General features: G+C 57.9%; 1 protein-coding gene across 1 annotated transcript; it reads left to right on the top strand.

Moving 5' to 3' along the window:
* The first annotated feature begins 2,613 nt into the window (after window positions 1-2,613).
* INSYN1 (inhibitory synaptic factor 1) lies at window positions 2,614-15,399 on the top strand. Its single transcript, XM_012748256.2, has 3 exons — window positions 2,614-4,066; window positions 4,453-5,168; window positions 14,561-15,399. The coding sequence occupies exons 2-3, from the start codon at window positions 5,013-5,015 to the stop codon at window positions 15,278-15,280; spliced, it is 876 nt and encodes a 291-aa protein (XP_012603710.1). The 5' UTR covers window positions 2,614-4,066; window positions 4,453-5,012; the 3' UTR covers window positions 15,281-15,399.
* Window positions 15,400-22,374: the final 6,975 nt, after the last annotated feature.

The raw sequence follows: 22,374 nt of genomic DNA, 5'->3' as shown, positions 1-22,374 counted from the left end.
CTAGAGGGTAGGGGCAGGGGGAGGCAGGTGAATCCAAGCAGAGAGATCTAAAAGATGGGACATCTGGGCAGGTGGCCAGGGAGGCTGGGGGGAAGAGAGGATGGGTGAACTCCAGACACTAAGGTATGCACGCTTGTGCACCACCCAGACCCTGCCTATTCTTTCTTGCCTATGGCAGCCCTTTGGAGGTTCACAGAGACCCCTTTCTCCCGAGTCTCCTCTTCTTCAGTCTGCCCTGCCCTGCCCTGCCCAGCCATTCTGCACAGAACATACACACCAGGCCCCTCCCCTCCAGCACCGGGCTGCCTTCCTGTGGACATACCCAATAAATTGAGGTCTTAGGCATGGTTTGATCCAGACCAATGACAGAAGTAATGTCACCTCCCTTTTTCTAAACATTGCACTTCTATTAATGACATCCAAGATCAATTCAGTATTAAACAGTCACATTCCACCCTCTCAAACCGAGCTCAGTGTCTCCTAATACTCCCAGTTCAAGCATAGCTCCCTCATTCTGGAAGAGAGCAGATGATTCCGTGGACCTAAGAAACTCATTTTTTCAGGCTCAGCCCGTTTTTGACCTTGGCCATCCCTTAGCATCACTGCTGCCACAAAAGTAATTGGTGGGATCGACTGATCCGCTTACATGAGGTCCCTAGAGTAGTCAGATTCACAGAGACAGAAAGTAAATGGTGGTTGCCAGGGACTGGGGGAGGAGGAAATGGGGAGTTGTTCAGTGGGTACAGAGATTCAGTTTGGGATGATGAAAAGGTTCTGGAGATGGATGGTGGTGATGGCTGCACAACAGTGTGAATGTACTTGATGCCACTGAACTGCACACTTACAAATGGTTAAGATGTTAAACTTATGTGTATTTTACTACAATTTTTTAAAAAAGTGATTATATCTACCTTCTCAGGAGAACATGTCCCCAACCCCAGGTGGCTGGATTTTTACCCCCACAGCCTCTGGCATCCAGAAGGCACTTCCTGAGCTGAATCTCAGAGAAGGAGGAGATGCCCAGGGCCTGCAGTAGACCCTATGAACACTGTCTGCCAGAACTTGCAGACCATATAAAACCATTAGCACCCACAGCACGGTTACTGTGCCTGGAATTCAAGCCCCCCAGTGGGCCAGCTGCAAACCATGATCCAGCCCCACCTCTCTTGACCCCTCATCTGCTAAAGATCTCCACTGTCCTGTCATCTGAACTTGTGAAAATGTCATCTGTACTCACTAACTCCTAGTCCTCACCACCCATTCAGTCCTCAGTGCCCAACAATTTGGCTTCTGTCACACCCCACCCCAAACCATTTGCCCCTGCCATGTCACCAGTGGCCTCCTAACTACCAAGGCCAATAGACACTTTCTGTTCCTTCTCTCACAGTACTTGCTGCCTCCAAATGCTCTCCTGGGCCCACACGGCTCCCCACTCTCCTCGCCCTTCTCCTGCCTCCCCGGCCACTTCTCCATCTCACTCACCGACTCTTTCCCAAGTTCCAGCCGCACCTACTGCTTCCGTTATTAAATACTTCTACACAGTGTCCCTGCTTAATCTCATCCTCTCTAATGATGACTCAAATAAACCAAAACATTATTCTCATTCCCCAGCCTCTCTCCTGAGCATGGACCCGTATAGTCACCTGTCTGGTTTCTCCCCTCCTGTCCCAAACTGGACCCCTCACGTTTGCCCCAGACCTGCTCTTCCCCTCCATCCTCTGACTCAACCAGTGGCACAGCCATCTGCCCAGCGTCATGGGCTTCAAGCTGCAGACATCCTGGACTCCCCTCCTTCTCAAAGTCCAAATAGTCTGTAAGTGCTGACATGTTCTCAATTACTTCTCAAAGCATCCCCTCCTCCCCATCCCTGTTGCAGTCAAGCCCCTCTCTCTCAACTCGTCTTAGTAACAGCCTGCTAACCTGTGGCCATACCTGTGGCCTAGCCCTTGAACCCACCATCCATAAATCCACCATCCACAACACCCCAGAGCTCCCCTCTGCCCCAGGATAAAATCCAAGCTCCTAACTGAGGCCTCTGAGTCTCTCTGTGATCGCTGGTCTTCCTCTATCCCACTCTCCCCAGAGCAATCAAATGATACATAAAAGGCCACAGTTGACTTAAACTCCCCTCCCCCATTTCTGCTCCTGAGCCTTTGCTCCTACCCTCCTCCCAGCCTAGAAGCTGATGCCCGCCTCCCCCACACTGACAGTCACCTGGGTAACTCCTACTTCTCCGTGCAGATTCAGCTCAAGGTTGCCTTCCTGGGACAGCCTGCCAGGCCTGGCCTCAGTTGCTCTCCCCATCCCCAGACGCAGGTTACCATTGCTTCTAGAACCTGCCTCTGTAGTTACTCAGGAGTATCCCCAAGAGCTGCGAGCTTCCTGAAATGATACCTTTCCTTCTCGTAGCCCCAGAGCCTAGCATGGAGCCTTGTATACGGAAGGTACCGAATATATGTTGAGTAAATAGTTGAATAGTTGAACAAAATGATCCGAGTCTAAGGCATAGCCTCCAACCCTCAGCCCTGCCCAGCCCAGGGCGTGGCACACAGTAGGTGCTGAGTAAAGACGGGCTGTATTCTAGTATCTGAATTAATCTGCTCTAAGGCAAAGTCTGGGGTAGTCTGCGGTGTACCGGGGGCGGAGGATAGGGCACGGATGCGGGAAACTTGCCGCCAGGGAAGCCTGGGGTGCACCGCAGCGGGGGAGGAGGGCACTGGGGAAGTCCGGAAAGGTGGGAGGGGAACGGGGCCCTAGTCCGCCGCTCCCGCGCGGCGCAGGCCAGCGGCCCGGCCCGGCCAGAGCGCCCCCAGCCGCGAGGCGCGGGACCCTTCGGCTCACGCGGCGGGGAGACCCCGGCTCGCACGCTCGGCCCTCGCGCCGGGAGGCGTGTGTGTCGCTTTAACAGCTCCCTCCCGGCGCGCCGGGCCGGCCCCTTCCCCGGCAGCGCGAGCGAGCGGCGCCGAGCGAGCCGGGCGGCCTCGGAGGGAGCCAGCGCCCGCTCGCGCGGCCAGTCCGCGGGGGGCGGTGGGGCGGGCCGGGGGCGGCCGCGCGGGCGGCGCGGCGCTCGGGGAGCCGGCCCAGGCCCGGGGAGCGCGGCGGGCAGGGCAGGGCGAGGCAGCGGAGGGAGGCCCGGCCCCGACCCCGCGCCTGTTTGCCCCGCGCCAGCGACCCGAGCCCGGCGGCCGCGCGGGGGGCCGAGCGCGAGCGGCGGGAGCCGAGCGGAGGCTGCGAGCCCCGTGCGCCCCGGCCCGGCCGCCGCGCGCCTCCCCTCCCTCCGCCTCGCCTCGCCTCGCCTCGCCTCGCCTCCGCCGGCACCCTCCCGCCCGCGCCCGGCCGCCGAGCCCATCCGGGCCGGCCCTCGGCTTCGCGCGCTCGCGGCTGGGCCCGGCGGGGACCCGGGCCCCGCGGCCCACAGCGCCCCTCCCCCGGCCCGGCGCTCTCCGGACCTTTCCGAGCGCGGACTGAGCCGCGGGAGCGTCCTCGCCCCGGCCGCCGCGGGGCTGGGCTGAGCGGACCCTCGCGGCCGCGCCGGACGCCGCGGGTGCGGGGCGCGGACCAGCTGGGTGCGGGCTGAGCGCGGCCCGGCCGGCAGCGGAGGGCAGACCCCGGCGGAGCCAGGACCGGCCGACTGGACTGCACAGAGCGATTCCCGACGGGGCCGAGCCCGGGAAATGCCGGGCGTGGGCTGAGGGGATCCCCGCGCCCTCCCAGCCCTCCGACTTTGGCTCACGCGCTGGGACCGGACCGGCGTCGCCTCGGCCGCCCTGCGCCCGGGTCACCTGTGGCCGCGGAGCCCCGAAATCGCCGGACCCTCGCTCATTCCCGACCAGGAGCCTGGCGAGGGTTGAGGGAGGTTTTTCCGGCCCCTTCCCCGGAGCGCGGAGGCCCCGCCCCCTCCCACCGCCCAGATGTCCCCGGCCGCGGCTCGGAGGACCTCCCTGAGGCCAGGGGCCGAGAGGTCCAGAGAGAGAAGCCCGCCCTAGGGGGCCTGGGGGCCCCCCAACCTCGTCTTGGGGCTTGGCCCCTGACGCTGCTAGGGGGGAGGCCGGTGCCCCCACCCGCGGTGAGTCCAGGAGCGGGGGTTCTGACGGAAGGCGGGGTTGGGGGAGGGAGGGTCCGCTGGGAACGAGGGCACCCTGGGGGCGCTAAAAAGGAGGATGGGTGACTGGAGAGGCCCTCTGGTGAACCAGCGGGCCAGGCCTGGCTGGCGGGGGGAGCCGCGGCCAGGGTGCCCCATAGCAGGCTGAGGACTTCTGCCTCTAAAGGCAGGGGCTTCTAGAGGAGGGGCTGTGCTGTCAACCATCTGCCTCCACCACCCTCCCCACAAAGAAAAAACAAGTCCCCAGCGAGGAAGGGTGCAGGCAGGGGAGAGGAGGGAGGCAGCAGTACTGCCTTGCCGGCTGGTGCTGCAGCCTGGGAGGGCTGATGCCAGGCTTGCTCTCTCTGCAGGGGGCTGCCCTCTTCCAATCCAGCTCTCTCCCCAGAGCTGCCCACATCTGGAGCCCCCTCTACATCTGGAAGACCCTGGCCACTGTCCCTCTGCAGGTGTCAGTTACATCCAGAGACCTGTGCTTTTGCAGCTGCCCAGTCGTGAGGGGATTACTGCTACCTCCCCTATCCCAAGGGCATCTCTTACCCTTAGTCCCTGCACAGTCATCCCCTGCCTCTGTGTTCAGGTTCAGGCAGAGATCAACTCTGCACACCCACAGGCACTTCAAGTCCTGGAGGCCACTCCTGGGACCCAAGGCCCCTCCCCTGCTCTCTGGTGTCCTCACCTTGACCCCTCTGTCCGACTCTGTCTCCCTCCGGGTGTCCTATTCCCCACCCAGAGGCAGAGGAGGCGGGGTGGCAGGGGGCAGGGGCTGGGTGAGGGCCGCCCAGGGCCAGGGTAGGCTGGGGGGCCGTTAAGATGTGGAGCTCTGCCCAGTTGAGGGGGGCTCCGTGGAGGCAGACGCAGTGTGTGCCCGGCTGGGGGGAGTATGGGCAGGCCTGCGGCCACGTGGTGAAGGATGAACATTCGGGGCGCCCCGGACCTCGGGCAGCCCAGTGACGACCCCAGCAGTGGTGGTGAGCGGGAGCGGATTCGACAGCGCATGAAGATGGTCATCGGGCAGCTTGAGGACATCCTTCGGGAGCTCAAGGAGGTGGCCAAGGAGCTGAGGGAGGTAAGTGAGGGGCGAACAGGGGCCAGGCAGACCCCACACCAGCCTTCCTGGGTTGGCACAAAAGTGTACTCATGTGTTTGAGTGTGCAAAACTGTGTGCATGTGTGCTGCTTTGCTGGGGACCTCCTTTCTCCTTTCCCCAAATCTGCTTTGCTGAAAATCTCACCATGCCCCATGACTGGAGGGCCCTCGGTGTTGCAGAGATTGCTTGGGCAGCATGTCTGTGGGCCCATAGCTCTGGAGTTAGCACTCACGGGTGCCAACGTGGCCAGTAAGGACCAAATCCCACTACAGCTCCTTAGTGGGAGACTCTTCTGGGACCCAAGCTGACCTTTGACTCTACCATCTACCTCCCAGACTTGGACCTGGTCACAAGGGGCACTGGGAAAGTGTGGATGGCGTCCTCGCTGCTTGAGGCCCATTTCAAAGCATTCCCCCAGAGATCACACAGATACTCAGAACTCTTGATCCTGGAAAAATTAAAGTCAGCTGTGCCCTCCCTATCTTGGGGTAAGAATGGGTCTGGGGGCCTGCTAGTGGTGTCAGAGTTCCTGTGGATGTTGGCAGGGGCAGGAATCTCCTCTAAGGGGTTGCTTCTCCACCCCACGGTACTGAATGTTTTGTCCAGGGCTGAAAAGCCACCGAGAAATGCTGGGATATGTATGTCCCTCTCTGTCTCTCTAAGTGGAGCCCGGTTTAATTACTGCTTCCCACATCGCTGGGGTAATGAGGTACACATGTCCTCAGCCCTGCCCCCTGGGCTGCGTTCAAGTCCAAAATGCATGACCAGCGTTCTGAGCCACTAGCCTGAATTTGCCCGCTGGGTGCCATTACACCAGCCAGGTGGGCTTTAGGCAAATTTCAACTCCTTGTAACCAGGGCCCCTGCAGAGGTGGCAGGGAGAGTGATTGAGCTAGAGTTATGGGCTCAAGCTCTCCTGGCCAGCTGTGCAGGGAAGATAGGGGCTCCAGGAGGGCTGAGGAGGTGGGGTGATGATGGCTACCAACTCCAGGCTGGCAAAGTGGCATTCCAGCCTGGCCTGAGAGCCAGGGAGAGGGGTTGTTTTAAGGGCACTGTGTTCAGAGTCAGGGTTTGGGTGGTTATAGAGATGCCAGGACAGGAGCTAAGGTTGGGCGTGGTAGCCCCTACGCCTAGGGTCAGCCTCATGGAGCCTGCCAGGAAACCCTGTCTTAGGAGGTAGAAATGACTGTTGCTTCATAGGTCGTGGTGTTACTGCTCATGGACTGGACTGGACTGGCCATGGTCTGGGCTGAACATCTTTGGGCAGTACAATTTAGAGGTCAAAGGCCAGATGCCCCTGAGCAACCCCTCCTCCTCCAACCTCATGGATCCAAAGAACTACATTGCTCCCTGCCACCTCACCCCCCACCCCTGATCTTATTTCAGATGCTCTGTAGTTCTACTAGGGCCATGGGGACTGTCCAGAGTCTGTCTTGAGCAGGGCATGCCCCAGCCAGCCCACCCAGAAAGATCTACGATTGACTCTAAGGCTGGAGTTGATACAACTCCAAGCCTATTCCCAACTGGGTGTCTTCCAAGCACCTGCGTCCTCTCCCCACAGCATAGCCATCCGCAGCTTGAAGGCCTCTCGCAAGCATCCCAGACAGCCCGGTCTACTTACTGTTGCAGAGACTGAGGCCCACAGAGGGATAGGGGCTTTTCCAAGTCACACAGCCTACCAGTGATGGAACTAAGCCTAGAGCTAAGGTTCCTCATGCCTATTCTAGGGCTTTAGCAGGTGGGCTAGTGGATGATCTGTTGGCATTTTGACAGTGGCCTTTAAGATAGGATGCCTTATGCTCATTCTGTGATTCTACAGCACTAGAATTTCTTTGCAGATCTTTTGGATGTCCTCGTCTCTCCTTTTCACACCACCCATTCCCATGTCTCCAGCAGCAGAGCTTCAGGTTCATAGGCTGTGCAGCCCAGAGGTCTGAGCCAGGACAGAGAAAGACGCGTCCCATCCCCACACACACCCTGTAGGCCATGTGCCTCCACTCAAGACTTTGGCAGGTTGCTACAGCAACCAGAGTCTACCCCGTATGCCACTGCCTGCCCGCTGCCAATGGCACCCAGCTGGGGAGGGGGGCAAGCCTCAGAACTCCTGCATGTCCCAGGCAGGGTCTAGGCATGGGGTGATGGAGAGAGGGGAGTATGGGGGAAGGCAGATAAGGCTCTGGGAGGCCCAGCCAGAAGAAGAGATGCCATAACTGGCTTCCTGTGGGATGGGATTTACTGGGGATGGGGTTACCAAGTGGGGTGCCTGGCCCTGGTTTGGAGAAGAAGGTTACAGCCTCCCTGCTCCCTGGAACTGTGGTCTTGGCTCTTGGTCCTTGAAAGGGGCTGTACAGCTGGATCTTGCCTGGCTTTGCTCAGTCCCCTTGCGTGGCATTTTTCCATCAGGAGCAATGCTCAAGGTTGAGAGGGTGACAAATACTTGCTTCCTCATCACACCCATTCCCTGGCCAGCACCAGCTAAGGGCCCACCAGTTGGGTTCCTGTCTCAGGCTGGCAAAGCACTTAGAGGTGGAGACAAGATTCACATACAGGACCATGGGGGCAGCTGCCCAGGATGCGTAGTGAAGGAGCAAGACCAGCAGAGGACAATGGCTTAGCTTCCTTCCTCTTGCCATCCTCCTACTCCTCCCCTTCCTCCTCCACCTGCTGCTTCCCTTCCCCAGCCCCAGACACCACTGATCATGGCAGACCCTCCTCATCCTCTTGAGCACACAGCCTGAAATTCACTGAAAGATGAGAGAAACTCAAGCATTTCTTCCCTAAGCCCCAGAGCCTCAGTTTACTCTTCTCTGAGACAGAGATGATGATGATTTGCACTTCAGAGTGATCTTACAAGGGTTTATTGGGGGCTGAGCATGCAGTGGGAGAACCAATACCCACTCACACTCCTAGAGGATTTGGAGCTCGCTCTCCCACACCTCCTCACCCTCCCAACCCTGCCATGCTCTGCCACCTCTCCCTGGGTGTTTGGGAGCAACCATAGGTGGGAAGAGTCATTCAAAGGATTAAGTGAGGTGAGGAATGTGAAAGTGCTTTGAAAGCTAAAACTGTGCTGCAGAGGGATATGACGATCAATCATTAATTAGCCTTCATCTCTTCCAGGTTCCCCAATACTCAGGGTAGTATAGGCCAGTCCCAGCGGGCTCTCTAAGATCCTCAAAATTCTGTAGATCTTAGGTTAGAGACGCAGCCCAGCTCAGGGGCCATGAGCATGGGCCCTGCAGCCAGATGTCTCTGGTTCAGACCTGAGCTCTACCCTCTTCCTAGCCATGTGGACTTGAGAAAGTTACTTTACCTCTCTGTGCCCTTTCCCCATCTGTAAAAACGAGGATACTAAATTCTATGCCTCCTCCCTCGCCCCTGCCCCAGGGTTGTTGCAAGAATTAAATGAGTTGCTGTATTTAAGGTACTTAGCACAATGAGGGCACAAGGCTGGCTCCGTTCTGTGAGGTATTAATGGATTGCTCTAGCACTGCCTGCACCTCAGCTCCGTGGACAGCCTTGTTTATGGAGTCACATCATCTTCTTAGCTGTGACCAGGGAGGTCAGGACCGCGTCCTGGCCTGCTGGCTGGGGTCCTTAGTTTCTCCTGTAGAAGGCAGTCTCACGCCCTGCCAGCGGAGAAGGAGGTTAGGGCGTGACCGTGATGGGGTGGGAAGGGGCTCTCGAATAAGGTGGCTTTTGCACAGACACCCAACAGCAGCGAGGGTGCGAGTCGGTGGCTATCTGGGGAAGGCCGTGGGCGCCGCCAGTAGCAAGGTCTTGAGGAGGAAGTGTACTTGGCGTCTTCAGGATCAGCAAGGAGGCCTGAGCAGCTGGGGGGTGAACAAGGAGAAGGGCAAGAGGAAAGGTCAGAGAGGGGGCAGGGAGTCAGATTGCGTAGTTCCTTGCAGAGTGTGGCATGGAATTTGGATTCATTCTCAGTGAGGATCCGGCACTCGCTGCAGGAGTCTCCTGGTCTTATTTCTGGGTGGGAATCTCCTCCCCCCTGCTCCCCTGGTACCCACTAACTGGAAGCTCCCAAGGGCAGGGTTAAGTGCCCTCATCCTTGTTCCCCCTGGTGTTGGGTGTAACTTTGGGCAGATACTTGGCCTTTCCCTCCTTGGTCCCCCCAACATGCCACTCAGCGTGGAGGCTCGATAGTGATCCTCGCATTGACCACCTCTATCCCCCAAGCCATCAGTGACTCTTGGGTGGGAAATAACCTAGGGGCACAGTTGCCCACTTTGGCCCCAGGAGTATGAAGGGATGGGCACAGCCTTTCCGCAGCCTGGAGTGGCGGTGGAGGATGCCCCGCCGGTTTTCACAGGAAGCAGGCACCGTGGCATTCTGTTTTCTGGTTGCTCATTGTGCAGTGCCATCGGCAAGGGGCCGCGTCTGAAGGTGGCAGGGAAAGCCATGGGCCATACGAGTGTGAGATAAATGTGGCCTAGCCCGGAAGCAGCTGGAGCAGGAGAGGCTGGGGACCACGGAGCTGTGCCAAAGTGGGTCAGCTCCATCACCCGCAGCTCAGCAAGAATTGCGCGGATTTTTTTCTTATTATTTTTTTCACGCCTTCCTTTCCTCCCTTTTCCCTTTGCCTTCTCCTCCTCCGGACAGATTCACTGAAGCTCCCTAGCCAATTAGGCCAAATTGCAGGATGAGAGCTGTGAATCACGGTCAGCTCGCTCCACCCCTCCCCAACTCCACAGCCCCCCAGGAAGATAATAACGTAATCACAGAATTAAAAAATAATCAGTGGCCATAAATAATGCAGAATCCCCAGTTATGTAACCAGCTGCCTGGGGAGCTAGGAGGGAGGGAAGGAGGGAGCGCTTGCCAGGCAAGGTGAGGCGGGGCAGGGTGGGGAGGATGCTGCTTCTGGGACTCCCGGGCCCTCAGTCCTGGCTCTACGGCCTTAGGAACACGGAAATGCTTTCCGTGTAGAGGGGGCTTGGCAAGGCTGGAGGGAGAGCTGGGGCCAAGCAATCCTGGAGCGCCCAGGACCAGGGAACGCTTCCAGGAGCCCCGGCAGTTTTTGGGAAGCCCTATCCAACTCACCCCTGTATCCAATGGCTGTGTCTGGAGAGTGTGCTGGTCCTGGGCCAAGCTGGGGATACGGTGGGCAAGTAGACCTGGGCCCACCCTCACGAGTTTGCTTTCTAGTGGAGAGACAGATCCCAACCACGTTACAACTGATAAGCGCAAAATCGTAGCAGTGATAAGTAGCGTGTAATGTTTGAGGGAGAGGTGCAGGGCACTTTGAGGGCCTTTCACATGGAACCTGACCTCAGCTGGGGAGCAGGGAAGCTTCCTTTTGGAAGTGACAGGGTGAGTAGGAAAGGAGGGAGGGGCCAGGTGAGGCCCAGAGGCAGGAGCGTGGGGAGGAGGCAGGCCTGGCAGGATAGGAAAGCTGGTTGGCAGGGAGTTGTGTTTCGGAGGCTCCAGATTTGGGGCGCATGGAAGGGCTGGAAGCAGAGAGGCGATGTAGTCCTGTGGCCAATTAGAAAGCGCCTAGATGCACCATGGAGCAGGACAGAGAGTTGCGGTCACTGGGAGGACCAGATGGGTGCCGTTTTTCAGACAAGGGGAGCTAAGGCTGGGACCAGGACAGAGGTCGGGGTCTACCTGGGACAGGGCTGAGGACCCCCACTGGGTTCCGTATAGCCCTCAGTCCTGCCTTTCCTGTCTAGATCTCCCTCTTGGTCTCCCCAGAGCAGGTCATTCTTGGTCTCACGGTGCCATGCCCAGTAGTTAGGATGCAACTTCTGATCTCAGCTCAGCTCCTTCCAGCCTCTGCACCTCCTTTCCCCATCAGCAAGCACACCGGGACGGGGGCTCCGCGGCGTCTCTGTCCCTTCCGGCTCGAGGGTTGTGATTTTATGGCTCCATTTCTCTCTCCACTCTCTCTCCCCCTCTCTTTTCTTCTGTGTATATAATTATTTCCCTGTACTCCAAGACAATCCCAAATTACATGTAGGCAAAATGATTATTAAATCTCAGGGAGAAATCACAGATTTCAAGACATCCAAAGCAGAGAGGCAGGTAGCTCAGGGCCTGCCCTCCACCCTGGTCCCATGAAATGAGGCACCAGGAAGGGCAGTGGGTTTGTGGACTGACCCACGCCCCTGCGTAGAAGCCAGGTACCCTTGGGCACATGGCTTCCCTTCTGATCCTCACTTAGGTTGTTCATCAAGTGGTTGTCACCTGTCCCACCTAACAGACTGAGCCAGATTTGCCTGTGAGCCTCACACAGTCTTCTGGTTCTGTTCTGTCTGGAGACAGCCCTACTTTGGACAAAACAGATACCACCTGTGTGCTGGGATTTGAAAGGCCCAGTATATCCCATTATTCTGCCACAGGCACTGGAAATTTCTCCATCAGAGTGTCCTTCCTTTGGTGCAGAGCTGAATCCCATCTGCTCTAGGGCCTGGGGCCAGGGGCATGGTCACGTGTTAGCACCCATGGGTGCATGGTATATGTTGCTAGTCCACCTTGTTCTCCTAATGCTTTCCAAAATGCATTAAGTCAGTAAATCCCTACAACAGCCCTTTCAGGTTGGTACTGCTAGCATTCTCCTTTGATGAAGAAACAGGTACAGAGAAGTTGAGTAACTTGGCCAAGGTCCCACAGCTGGGAAGTAGTGCGACCTCCAGATACCAGGTTCTTAATGGCTTAGCTGTGCTGACCCAGAAATTCCAAGCATGTTCATATCTGTCAAATTTTCATCATCGCAGGTGAGGGCGTGCTATTCTGTTTTACAGGGCAGGACACCAAGACTTGGAAGGGGATAATCATTTGCCTAAGGTCTCTCTGCCAAGAGATGGGAATCTTGGGGCTCAGACCCAAGCCTCCCCCTTTCCCTTCCCTCCAGGTCCCCAGGGCGGCACCAGGGAAGGGTGTATAAGGAAGAAGGGGAAGAACCAGAAGGTGAAATCCTCCCGAGCGGGTGGCGGCAAGGGTTTTTGGGTGGGGGGTGCATCCTGCATCCCTGCTGCTGGGCCGCGGCATGCGGGACTCGTCCTCACTGAGCATCAGGAGGCTCAGCTTCTGGGCCCGGCCTGGCCTCAGCTGACTCTGTGACATCACAGCCAAGTCATTCAACTCCAGATTCCTGCTGGCATTCTCCCCACCCTCAGGCAGAAGCAGACTGTCAATAGCTCCGGCTCAGTCAGGAGAATCTCACTGGAGAATGTAGCAGGGCCTCTCCTAAGGCTGGCAGTGCCTCACGTTGCTGAGTCTCCACCCGGCTTAAATCCCCGGTACCCTAGGCTGGTGTCAGGGTGTGTCCTGGACCCACCGCGCAGCACAGCACGGGAGCATGTTGGTGTGCCCCTTCTCTGGCCCCGAGCCAGGCCTGCAGAGTCAGACTCTGGGGAGAGAGCTGAGGCCCACGCAGCTCTGAGGACCCCTGCTCTAGGCCAGAGTCCCGCCAGCCTGGGGGGAGCGTGGGTGGGGCAAGGGCCCTGGGGATGTGAGCATCCCTAGGGAGAGGGGTTGTCCTGGGCAGGCAGCACAGGGAGGGGGTTGCCAGACTGGAGGGTGGGGCCTGTCCCCACTGCCTGCCAAGCCCCGCAGTCACAGCAGCACTACACGGCAGTGTGCAGTTTTCTCGGGGACTGTGGAAATGGGAATCTCAGCTCCCCCAGGGACCCGCACCTCTGACTCCCCTTCAGTAAACTCGGAGATAATGATCTGGTGGGTGGAGGTGAGCACTACAAAGCGTGGGCAGAAAGCCCGGCACATAGTAGGTGCTCAGAGAGGGGTGGTGATGTCACTCTGTCCCCAGTGCTGCACAGACGCCTTTTGCTGCCCCCTTCACTGTACCCCAGGAAGCTGTGGTGAGGTTGGTGGGACTGGGGTTTTCATCCCCACTTGCTGGAGAATCAAGTTGAGGCCCAGAGAGGTTATGTGACTTGCTCAAAGACACACAGAGCCCAGGTGTCCTGACTCCCCCAGCTCTTCTGCAGGACTCAGCCCAGTGGTTTCTCCACTCCTGGCTGGGGACCATGGCGAGAGGACATTCCTAGGCACCAGTATCCAAAACAGCTTCTCAGTGTCACTGCTGTGGACACAGAGTCCTAGAATCTTGGAGATGGTAGGAGCCTTGGAGATAACCTCGTTCACCCAGCCTTTCCCTTTGCAGACTGAGCAGCTGGCCCAGAGAGGGAAACTGCTGACTGGGGCACCTGCGTCCTGCCCCGGTCCTGACCAGTAGCCGCCCCTGGCCCATACCACTCCGGCCATCATTGTCATTCTTGCTTCCTCCTTTGCTTTAGAGAAAGCACCCAAAGCGACCCCACTCCTTGCCAGACGTGGAGCACATCCCTGGACAGCAGTAGTCCTCAGTAAATGTTTGTTGAATGAAGGACTTAATTAGTTAATTAGCTGACTGCTTGGACCCCGGGTGAAGAACGTGGGAGAGGCTCTGAGAGCTGGGTCTGGTCTTGGCGGCTCCCTGTGTCTCTGGCTCTGGGTCTCTGTCATGGACTCAGTCCTTCCACTTTGTATTGTTTTCGGCTGGAATCTTCTCTTGCGCTGTCCTCTCTCTGCATCTCTGACCGGGTCTCTCTCTTGCCCTCGCTGTCTTCCTCCCTGATTTATGTGCTGACAGTGGCCCGGGAAAGGGGGTGTCCTGAGGCGAGGCTGCTCAAATGGAAACTGAGGGCTTCGCGCTGTGCAGGGCAGGCAAGGAGCAGCGACCTCCTCAGCTGAGCTGCCCCGAGTGCGTTTAACAAGCAGCTCTGGGTTCTTTATTGCTCTCCAAATAGTGCCTGCCTGTTCCTTCCCCAACAAGCCAGGCTTGTCTCGTTCAGCAGCGGGCAGGAAGGGAAGGAGCAGGAGGCTCCAGGGCATGAGGTGCGGTGCGGGAATCTAGCCAGTGCCATACACCTGGTGGGCACCTATGGGTGACAGTCACTGATCGGCTGCAGGGACTGGCCCAGGAGGCTTTAGAAGCCTGGACAGGGCCTTCCGTGTGGTGACCACATGTCATTCTCTTTCTGAGGGTGGGTGGGCTGCTCATCTCTCCTGAATGCTGGAGTTCCTCAGCCCCTCTTAAATGGCCGTCTCAAGCAGAGGAAGAAGCCCTGCTCACCAGGGCCGCCCCTGAACACCGGCCGTGTGTCTGGGAGAGGGGCGTGTGGATGGATGGGGTACAGGGCCGGAAAGCAGACCCTTTCCCCCCAGAGACTGCAGAGTGGTGAACAGGCGTTTGGGAAGGGCGGGAACAATCCGTCCACCCGGGCCCAGTGGGCCTTCCACAGAGCAACAAACCTGTGGCCTCAGGCCCAGTCACCAGCCAGGGGCTCTCCCAGGGCAGGGTGGAGGCGCGCTCACGCCCGTCCCCTCTCATCTCTCCCCTTCCCTGGTCAGGTGGTGAGCCAGATCGATAAGCTAACCTCAGACTTCGACTTTGAGCTCGAGCCGGACGACTGGACCACGGCCACTGTGAGCAGCACCTCTAGCAGCGACAAGGCGGGCGTGGGCGGCCCCTTTGACCTGGGCCACGTGGACTTCATGACAGCTGACATCCTCTCGGACAGCTGGGAGTTCTGCTCCTTCCTGGACGTCTCCACCCCCTCAGACTCTGTGGACGGCCCCGAGTCGACGCGGCCAGGGGCTGGCCCTGACTACCGGCTCATGAACGGTGGCACGCCCATCCCCAACGGGCCACGAGTAGAGACCCCGGACTCCTCTAGTGAGGACGCCTTCAGTGCTGGCCCCGCGAAGAGCCAGCTGCCCCAGCGGACCCCAGGGACGCGGGAGAGGGTGCGGTTCAGTGACAAAGTGCTCTACCACGCGCTGTGCTGCGATGACGAGGAGGGGGACAGTGAGAAGGAGATGGAGGAGGAGGCGGGCCTGCCCCCGGAGCCTGCCCGTACAGAGGCCCCCACAGGCCCCCACCAGCCCTCCCCAGCCCCCTACAAGCCAAGGCGCTCTCCACTGACCAGCCGCCGCCCAGGCCCCACCTCGGCCCCCGACCAGCCCCGCAGGGTCACGAGGAACAGCAGCACCCAGACGGTGTCAGACAAGAGCACGCAGACGGCGCTGCCCTACACGGCCACTAGGCAGAAAGCCAGAGGGAAGAACTAGGGGCCGGGGAGGGGCTGGGGGGCAGTGGGCACACAGAGCTATAAATATATATATATTTAAACACATGTAGTCATAATAAAATTTTGAAATGCTAAGGATCCAGCCCCACAGGCCTCGGCGCTTTCACTGAGCTCGTCTTAGACACGAGATGCCCACTTGCCTCCCAGGTCCCAGGAGTGTGGCGGAGCCGCCCTCTCCCCTTCTCCTTGCAGGGCTCCTGAAGGGGGTGTCTGACAGTATGTAAATGAGACGGGAGGTCTAACCTGGCCCCCCCAAGCCTCTGAGCACCACAGTGGATTCTGACTGCTGGCCTGGGCCAGGGCCTGGAGGGGACGCCTCCGCAGGAGGCAGGCTGTAAAGGGAGCAGTGTCCTCGGGGCCAGGGCTCCCGGTTGGGATGATGTGTAGACTGCAGGACTGAGGACCTGGGGATAGCATCACTCTGGCGGGGCCCTGGATCACTTGCACCTGCCATCCTTCTACTCCAAGGCAGACTTACCTGGATATACACAACCCTCACCGCCTTCCAGCTTAGGTTTGGCCAGGACGTAGAGGAAGGGCAAGCTCTGTGTGGGGCAGGCCTCCAGCTGGGATGCTGGGCTTCCACAGAGCCTGGAGGGTCAGGCTGGGCTGGGCAGAAGTTTGTTTGGAGAGCCCTGACGGCTCCAATCCTTTCAGCTCCTGTTCTCAGCCTGGTCCTGAGACCAGGACCAAAGCCTCAGGGCCAAGCCTCAGCTAGGCCCTAGCTTGGCCCTCAGCAGACCTGAGATCTGTGCGAGAAAGCAGGCAGCAGCTGCGAGGCTGTGCACCAGCCTCCTGACCCCTCCTACCAGGCAGGCAGCCTTGGGGAGCAGTCCAGTGGCCCTACTCTGCCCCCGCACCTCCACACTCAGGCCCTGAGCCCACCTTAGCAGGTCTTAAACAGAGACCAGGTAAGAGCCTAGAGGCACTAGGGCTTCATACAGGCATGGTCTGCACAGGGTCAGCGTCTGCATATCCTTGGGGTAGTCATCACAATTATTGCTCACATCTACCGAGCAGGTCTCTATGCCAGATACATCTGAGAGCATCACCTCATTTAATCTTCACAATAACCCACAAGATAGGAACTATTATCCCCATTTTTCAAATGAGAAGACTGAGGTTCAGAGAGCTTAAGTAACTGGCCCAAGATCACAGAGCCTGTGCCACCCTGTCCTCCATGAGCCAGCTCTGCTATCTAGCAGCTGTGTGACCCTGAGCAGGTCCATTTGCCTCTCTGAGTCGACCTACCTCATATATAAAATGGGTCTGAGAGTCCTCACCTACCTCACCAGCAGCTGTGGGGCTCCCACAAGGCAGAGAATGTGAAAGCACTTAATACACTGACAGCACTGGACACTCTGTGGCCAGTGGGGCTCCAACCCAGGTTTTTCAGTGATTTCCATGGCCAGGGGCCCAGAGTGGGGAAAGAAGCCACGCCCATCCAACTGGGGGCTGTCCCTGGGTCAGAAGTGCTGGGCCACTTTATGCCCCCCAGTAGCCTGAGGTCAGGAGGTGGCCACAGCTTGATGCGCTGCCCCTCCCTGTGAGCAGGGAGGTGGCACCATTGGCACAGCAAGGACGGCGCCCCTCAGGGGCCTCCCTGCCACGCATTTCAGTTAAGGCAGATTGACAGCCCACCGGGCCTGTCGAGAAGGGGACCCTGCCAGCAGGCCTGGCAGCACCCACTGCTCCTGCCTGAGGAGGCGCTGTCCAGCCCGCTCTGGGGCGACAGTGAGACTGTGCAGGTCAGTCTGCAGCAGGTGCAGGGGGTACCACCAGGAGACTGGGCAGACAGACCTGGGATGTTCTGCAGTGTTGGGATTGCTCCTCGAGCCCGTGCTGAGATCAGAGCCCTAAGGAGCCAGCCAGGGTGCAGCCTCCACAGTGAAAATCCAGGGACGCTGCAGGCCCTGGCCACTCCCCCAGCTCAGGCGTGAGAGCCAGGGCTCTGAGCCCTGTCGGCCCCAGGAAACTCAAGCAGTTGGTGCTGAGCAGTGATAGGTCTCTGGCTTGGAGGATGAGTGCCAGGGGCTCTGCCACCCTGACGGTGTGGGGGCAGTCCCCTCCCAGGAATGGGTCCACCTGGCTCTCATGTGGACATCCAGTTCTCCTCCTGAACTTGTTTTTCATGTCCAATGGCAAGATCATTTTTATACTCATAGTTTCTCATCTTTACAAAAGTCAGAGAAAAGAAACCTACAGAATAGTTCCCATTTCACAGAGGAAGAAACTGAGGGCCAGGGGCAGAGGCCTCTGGGAGAGGCCTGGGTGAGGAACTGACCTCTGCTGGGAGAGCCCCCCACCCCTACCCAACTGCTTGCCCAGAGACGGCAGTGGGACAGTGTGTCCTGGAAGAGGGGAAGTGGGTTGTGTAATGGATACAGGTTCACCTTGGGGAAGGCCCCAAGAGCACTTGGCTGCTTTCGGAATCCTGCCGCGCCCAGCCTGGGCCTCACTGACAGGGGGGTGGTTCCCCCGGCTCCTTGTGACTTCAAACACAGGACTCTGACTGCCAGCGCTGCTGAGCCACGGAGCGGGCTGCTTCTGGGTCCTGACTCCCGTCCTTGGGGCGACACAGCCATCCCTGGGACCTTCCTGCAGCCCTTCCAGGTACAGCCCTTCACTGCTCTTCCCTGACTCCAAACCTCGGCCGGTTTCTGGGTTTCCTCACCCAGAAAGTCCCATCAGATCTCTCTGCTTCCAGAAGTCCTGTTTCACTGACCACCCCCTGTGTGCATAGGCTTGTGCTGGCCGGTGCTGTGGAGGGGCAGGGAGCCAGGCCCTGCGACAGAGAGCAGTCCTGTCATAACAGACAACTCGCGTTCGCTGAGCACGCGCTGTGCACGGGCGGCGTTCTAAGCACAGGCATTGTCTCGCTTAGTCCTCACAGCGATTGAGATGAGCGACTCACCTACGCCTCCATAGTTTCCAGATGAGGAAACAGAGGCTCTGAGAAGGGAAACGACTTGCCTAAGCATACACAGGATGGGTTACGGACCCAGGATGGGACCTCAAACGCAGTGACTGTGCACCCAGACATCTGTTGCCGTCAAAATACATGGTGAAGCTGGTGCTCTGGTCCCAGGGGCCGAGGGGCTGAGAGCCTGGCAGGCCTTGGGAAGTAGCAGGGTGGGTATTGGAAAGAGGAAACCTATGGATGTGGTTCAGACTTGGCAGGACTTGGCTACTGTTCACTTGAATATCATAACTCCTGGCTCAGGGCCTGACACTGAATGGATTATGGGTTCAGTAGATGTTTGTTGAATGAATAAATGAGCGCCACTTGCAGAAGGGCATCCATCGTGCATTCATTCAATCAGCTTTTCTTGCAGACCTCCCAGTGCCAGGTCTCACACCGCTTGCACAGACACATGCACACAACTCACCTGGGAGGGCCTGGTCTGCTGTGGCTAGGGGCTGGGCAAAGTCAGAACTGAAGGGTGTGGGTTTCGGCGCTGAGAAGCCAGAGGCGGTGCTGGTCTAACCTGGAATGCCTCGGGAAGGAGGCAGAAGTGGGAGGGAGCCAGCCTGGTGAGGAGAACGCGCCGGGCCGCGTCCTGGGGAGGGTGGAGAGGGGCCCCAGCCAGACCCCGTGTTAATGAGGCAAGCAACTGCCACGTCCCCAGTGTGTAGGAATGAGGAGGCATCACTGTCGCCATTCTACAGACGGGCAGGTGGTGTGGTCTGCAGAAGGGCCTAATGCGGCCAAAGGGCAGAAGGAGGCAAACCATTCAGAGACCCCAGCGCCATCCCCTGTCCTCAGAAACAAAGTGAAGCCATGTCAACAAGAAGGGAAAGAGGGGAGCCGGGAATTAACCACTTCGGAAGCCTCGCCCACAGCCAGCACTCGCAGTCGGCGCGGTGGCGTGCGCTGCGCATTGACAACGAGTCCGGTTTGCTCTTGTGTGACAAGGAAAGCTTTAAAGCACTGACAGCTTGTTTTACTTTCCAGGCAGCTTTACTTGTAAATCAGAATAGGTAGCATATACATATATATGTTTTCATTACATTATATACATATATGTTTTCATTACATTATTTTTAAATGTTCACAATTTTATTTTGATAAATGAAAATTAGAAAAGTCGTGTCACGGCTGTCGGCTACAGTCCTGCGCGCGTTCATCTGTGGCTGTCGACTACAGTCAACGCTGGTCCCGAAGTGGTTAAGGAGGCAGCAGGCCCAGCCCTCCCCCAACCCCTCCTGCGCCCACCTGCGTCCCGTCCCACAGCGGGGACTTGTGTAAGAAAACTGACATTTATTAACAACCTAGTACACCAGGCACCAGGCCACATCTTTTAGCTAACACTAAATGACAGATTCAGTTGTGCCCAGAACAGAATACTTTGCTCAATAATTATTTATTGAGTAAATGGACTAACCACAATTCTTATTTTACAGGTCTGGGAGGAAACTGAAGAACAAATAAGGAATTTGTTGAAAGTGAAAAACCGGCAGCACTGGGGACTGACATTCTATTATTGCTCACCCTACCTAAGTGCTGCTATTTATTTATTTATTTAGAGACAGAGTCTCACTTTGTTGCCCAGGCTAGAGTGAGTACTGTGGTGTCAGCCTAGCTCACAGCAACCTCAATCTCCTGGGCTCAAGCAATCCTCCTGCCCCAGCCTCCCGAGTAGCTGGAACTACAGGCATGTGCCACCATGCCTGGCTAATTTTTTCTATATATATTAGTTGGCCAATTAATTTCTTTCTATTTATAGTAGAGACAGGGTCTTGCTCTTGCTCAGGTTGGTTTCGAACTCCTGAACTCAAACGATCCACCTGCCTCGGCCTCCCAGAAAGCTAGGATTACAGGCGTGAGCCACCGCGCCCGGCCCTCAACTTGATTTTAGGCCGGGCTATTAGAGCCCACTCTGCTTCCCAGAGGGTCCACGACATTGACAAGGTGACCCTTGTCCAAAGTGTCCAGGTCCAAAGTGTCTTCCTCGCTGTTCATATCTCTGGCAGAGCCAGGAAGTCCAGCCTGTCCTCAGCCCAGTAAACGTCCAAGCCCTTTCTGGTCTGGGCTCACCTGGCTCCCTCTGGGGGCTGGGGTATTTAGGAAAGACCTGTGGGAGGAGGAGGGATTTGAAATGGAGTAGAGCTCAGGCACCTAGAAATGGCGATGAAGGACATTTGGAAGCAGCAGAACTTCACAAAAAGATGGCTGGGGGTACACAGGTCGGTAGAGACAGGCCTTGTTAAAGCAGAGGGCACCTGTGGGTGCAAGCTGGGAAGATGAGCACACCTTCTGCAAGGGACTTTGGAGTCCCCACACCCCTCAGAGCCACTCCGTCCTCTTCGCTGCAGGGAAAGGAGTCAAGGCCTCCTGTCTAGGCTGAGACTGGGGGCAGCTTTAAGCTGGCTCAGCAGCAGTTACCCAGTAGAGACAGACATGCTAGGGACTCTCGGATGAATAGATAAGAGCAGCACGCGATTAGCACATTGGGAAGTAACACAGATATGCTAAGCCCTTGGAAATTATCTGATCTTACAAGTAGGTTAAACAGTCCTGCAATGCAGTCTCAGTGAACCTTTCTTTCCTCCGAGGGGCAGAGGGGTGCGACGCTGGAGCCGCATCTTGCGGCTCATTACCGGGGAGCTAGCTGGATGCTCGTGCGACCTGATTCTCCCTCCTGCCTGCCCTGAACCCCTACACAGAGGGGAGCACAGACGCTGCCATCACCACCCACCTCTCCAACTTCACCTGCACCAGCCATGCCAGCCCAGGGGACTGAGGGTCTGGGTGGGTGACGTCAGGCCGACGCTGTACATGACGTAGGCACGTGCTGACCAGATCTGACTCCCTGCAGGGAACGCTCAAGCCACACACCTGCCTGCGGCCCGAGGCCCTCACTTTCCTGCTCAGGCTGCCTATTCCTACTGGAGCGTGGGGAGGTCAGGAGGTTCCCGCTGCGGGCCATAAGTCAGCGGTGCAGACCGCCCTGGTGCCCTCCCCTCTGCCATCGCAGGAGCGCCCGGCCTCCAGACACCACCCCACTCATCCTCCACCCCAGGGAGCAGGGTGGGGTATGGCGGGGTCGCTGCCAGGCACAGCCTGTCGAGGAACTGTGGGAAGAGGCCTGGGACCCGGATCTTTGCGGGGTTTCCTTGTCTCATCCTGGCCAGTGCTGGGGCCTCCCCTGGAGTCCGGTAAGAATGGAGACGTTTTCCTTAGCCAAACAGCAGACGGGTTGTGGGTGGCTCCCCAGGGGAGGCAGCGATGGCTGAGCCCACTTGGGAGAGGGACCCAGGGGTGCAGGGAGGGGGACAGAAGCCTGCCCACAGCCAGAAATCTCGGCATAATCTCGTTCCTTTGCCCCCCCCCCCGAGACTGACCACCGCTGTGGGGGACAGTGCTGGGAAGAGGCATATTTGCCCCTGAGACCCAGAGGGAATGTGGAGGGTTCAATCCAGAAAACAGCCAGTGAGAGTAGAAGAGTCCCCGGGGTGATGAGCCCTCTGTTTGGCCTGCGTGGGGTGAGGGTGGCTGGGGTTGGCCTATGACCCCAGGGGCTCAGAGGAGGTCCCCGGGTATGGGTCAGGACATGGTCCCAGGGGTGAGGGCTCAGCCTGACACCACTTTAAGGGGTGGGGCACACTGCAGTGTCCGGGCTGCCTGAGAATGAGCTGCCAACCCCTCTCAAGATTGACTGCGCTCCATGTCTGGTGTAGGCAAGAGGAGAGATTGTTTACGAGTGGCCCAGACATGGAGTCCAGTCTTGCCCACTCAGCATATGGCTGTCCCTAGGGTGCCAGCCTTCCTCAAGGAAGGCCCGTTCCTTTGGCGTCCTAAAAGAAGGGTTTCTTGTGTTCAGCGGGAGGCCGGGAGCAGTGCTGGGAAGCTGCGGCTGGTCCTCCTGCCCCGGGAGTGGGAGGCGTTCTGAGAACTTCTCCAGCCTAGAGACACCCCTCCTTTCAGGTCAGGCTAAGCCTACTCGCCCCCCAATTCCCTGGGTGTTTCTCTTCCAGAGGTTGCACATCGGTGGCCTGCACAGCTGTTTTGCTTCCCACGTTTTTAAAGAAAGAATTTTACACGAAAATCCAGATTTCAAATTTCTTAGAAAA

The sequence above is a fragment of the Microcebus murinus genome, chromosome 6 (assembly GCF_040939455.1).
Source record: "Microcebus murinus isolate Inina chromosome 6, M.murinus_Inina_mat1.0, whole genome shotgun sequence".
In the NCBI taxonomy this organism is placed as follows: Eukaryota; Metazoa; Chordata; class Mammalia; order Primates; family Cheirogaleidae; genus Microcebus; species Microcebus murinus.
Note: the sequence above shows the minus strand (reverse complement) of the source record. Positions and strands in the feature narration are given on the sequence as shown.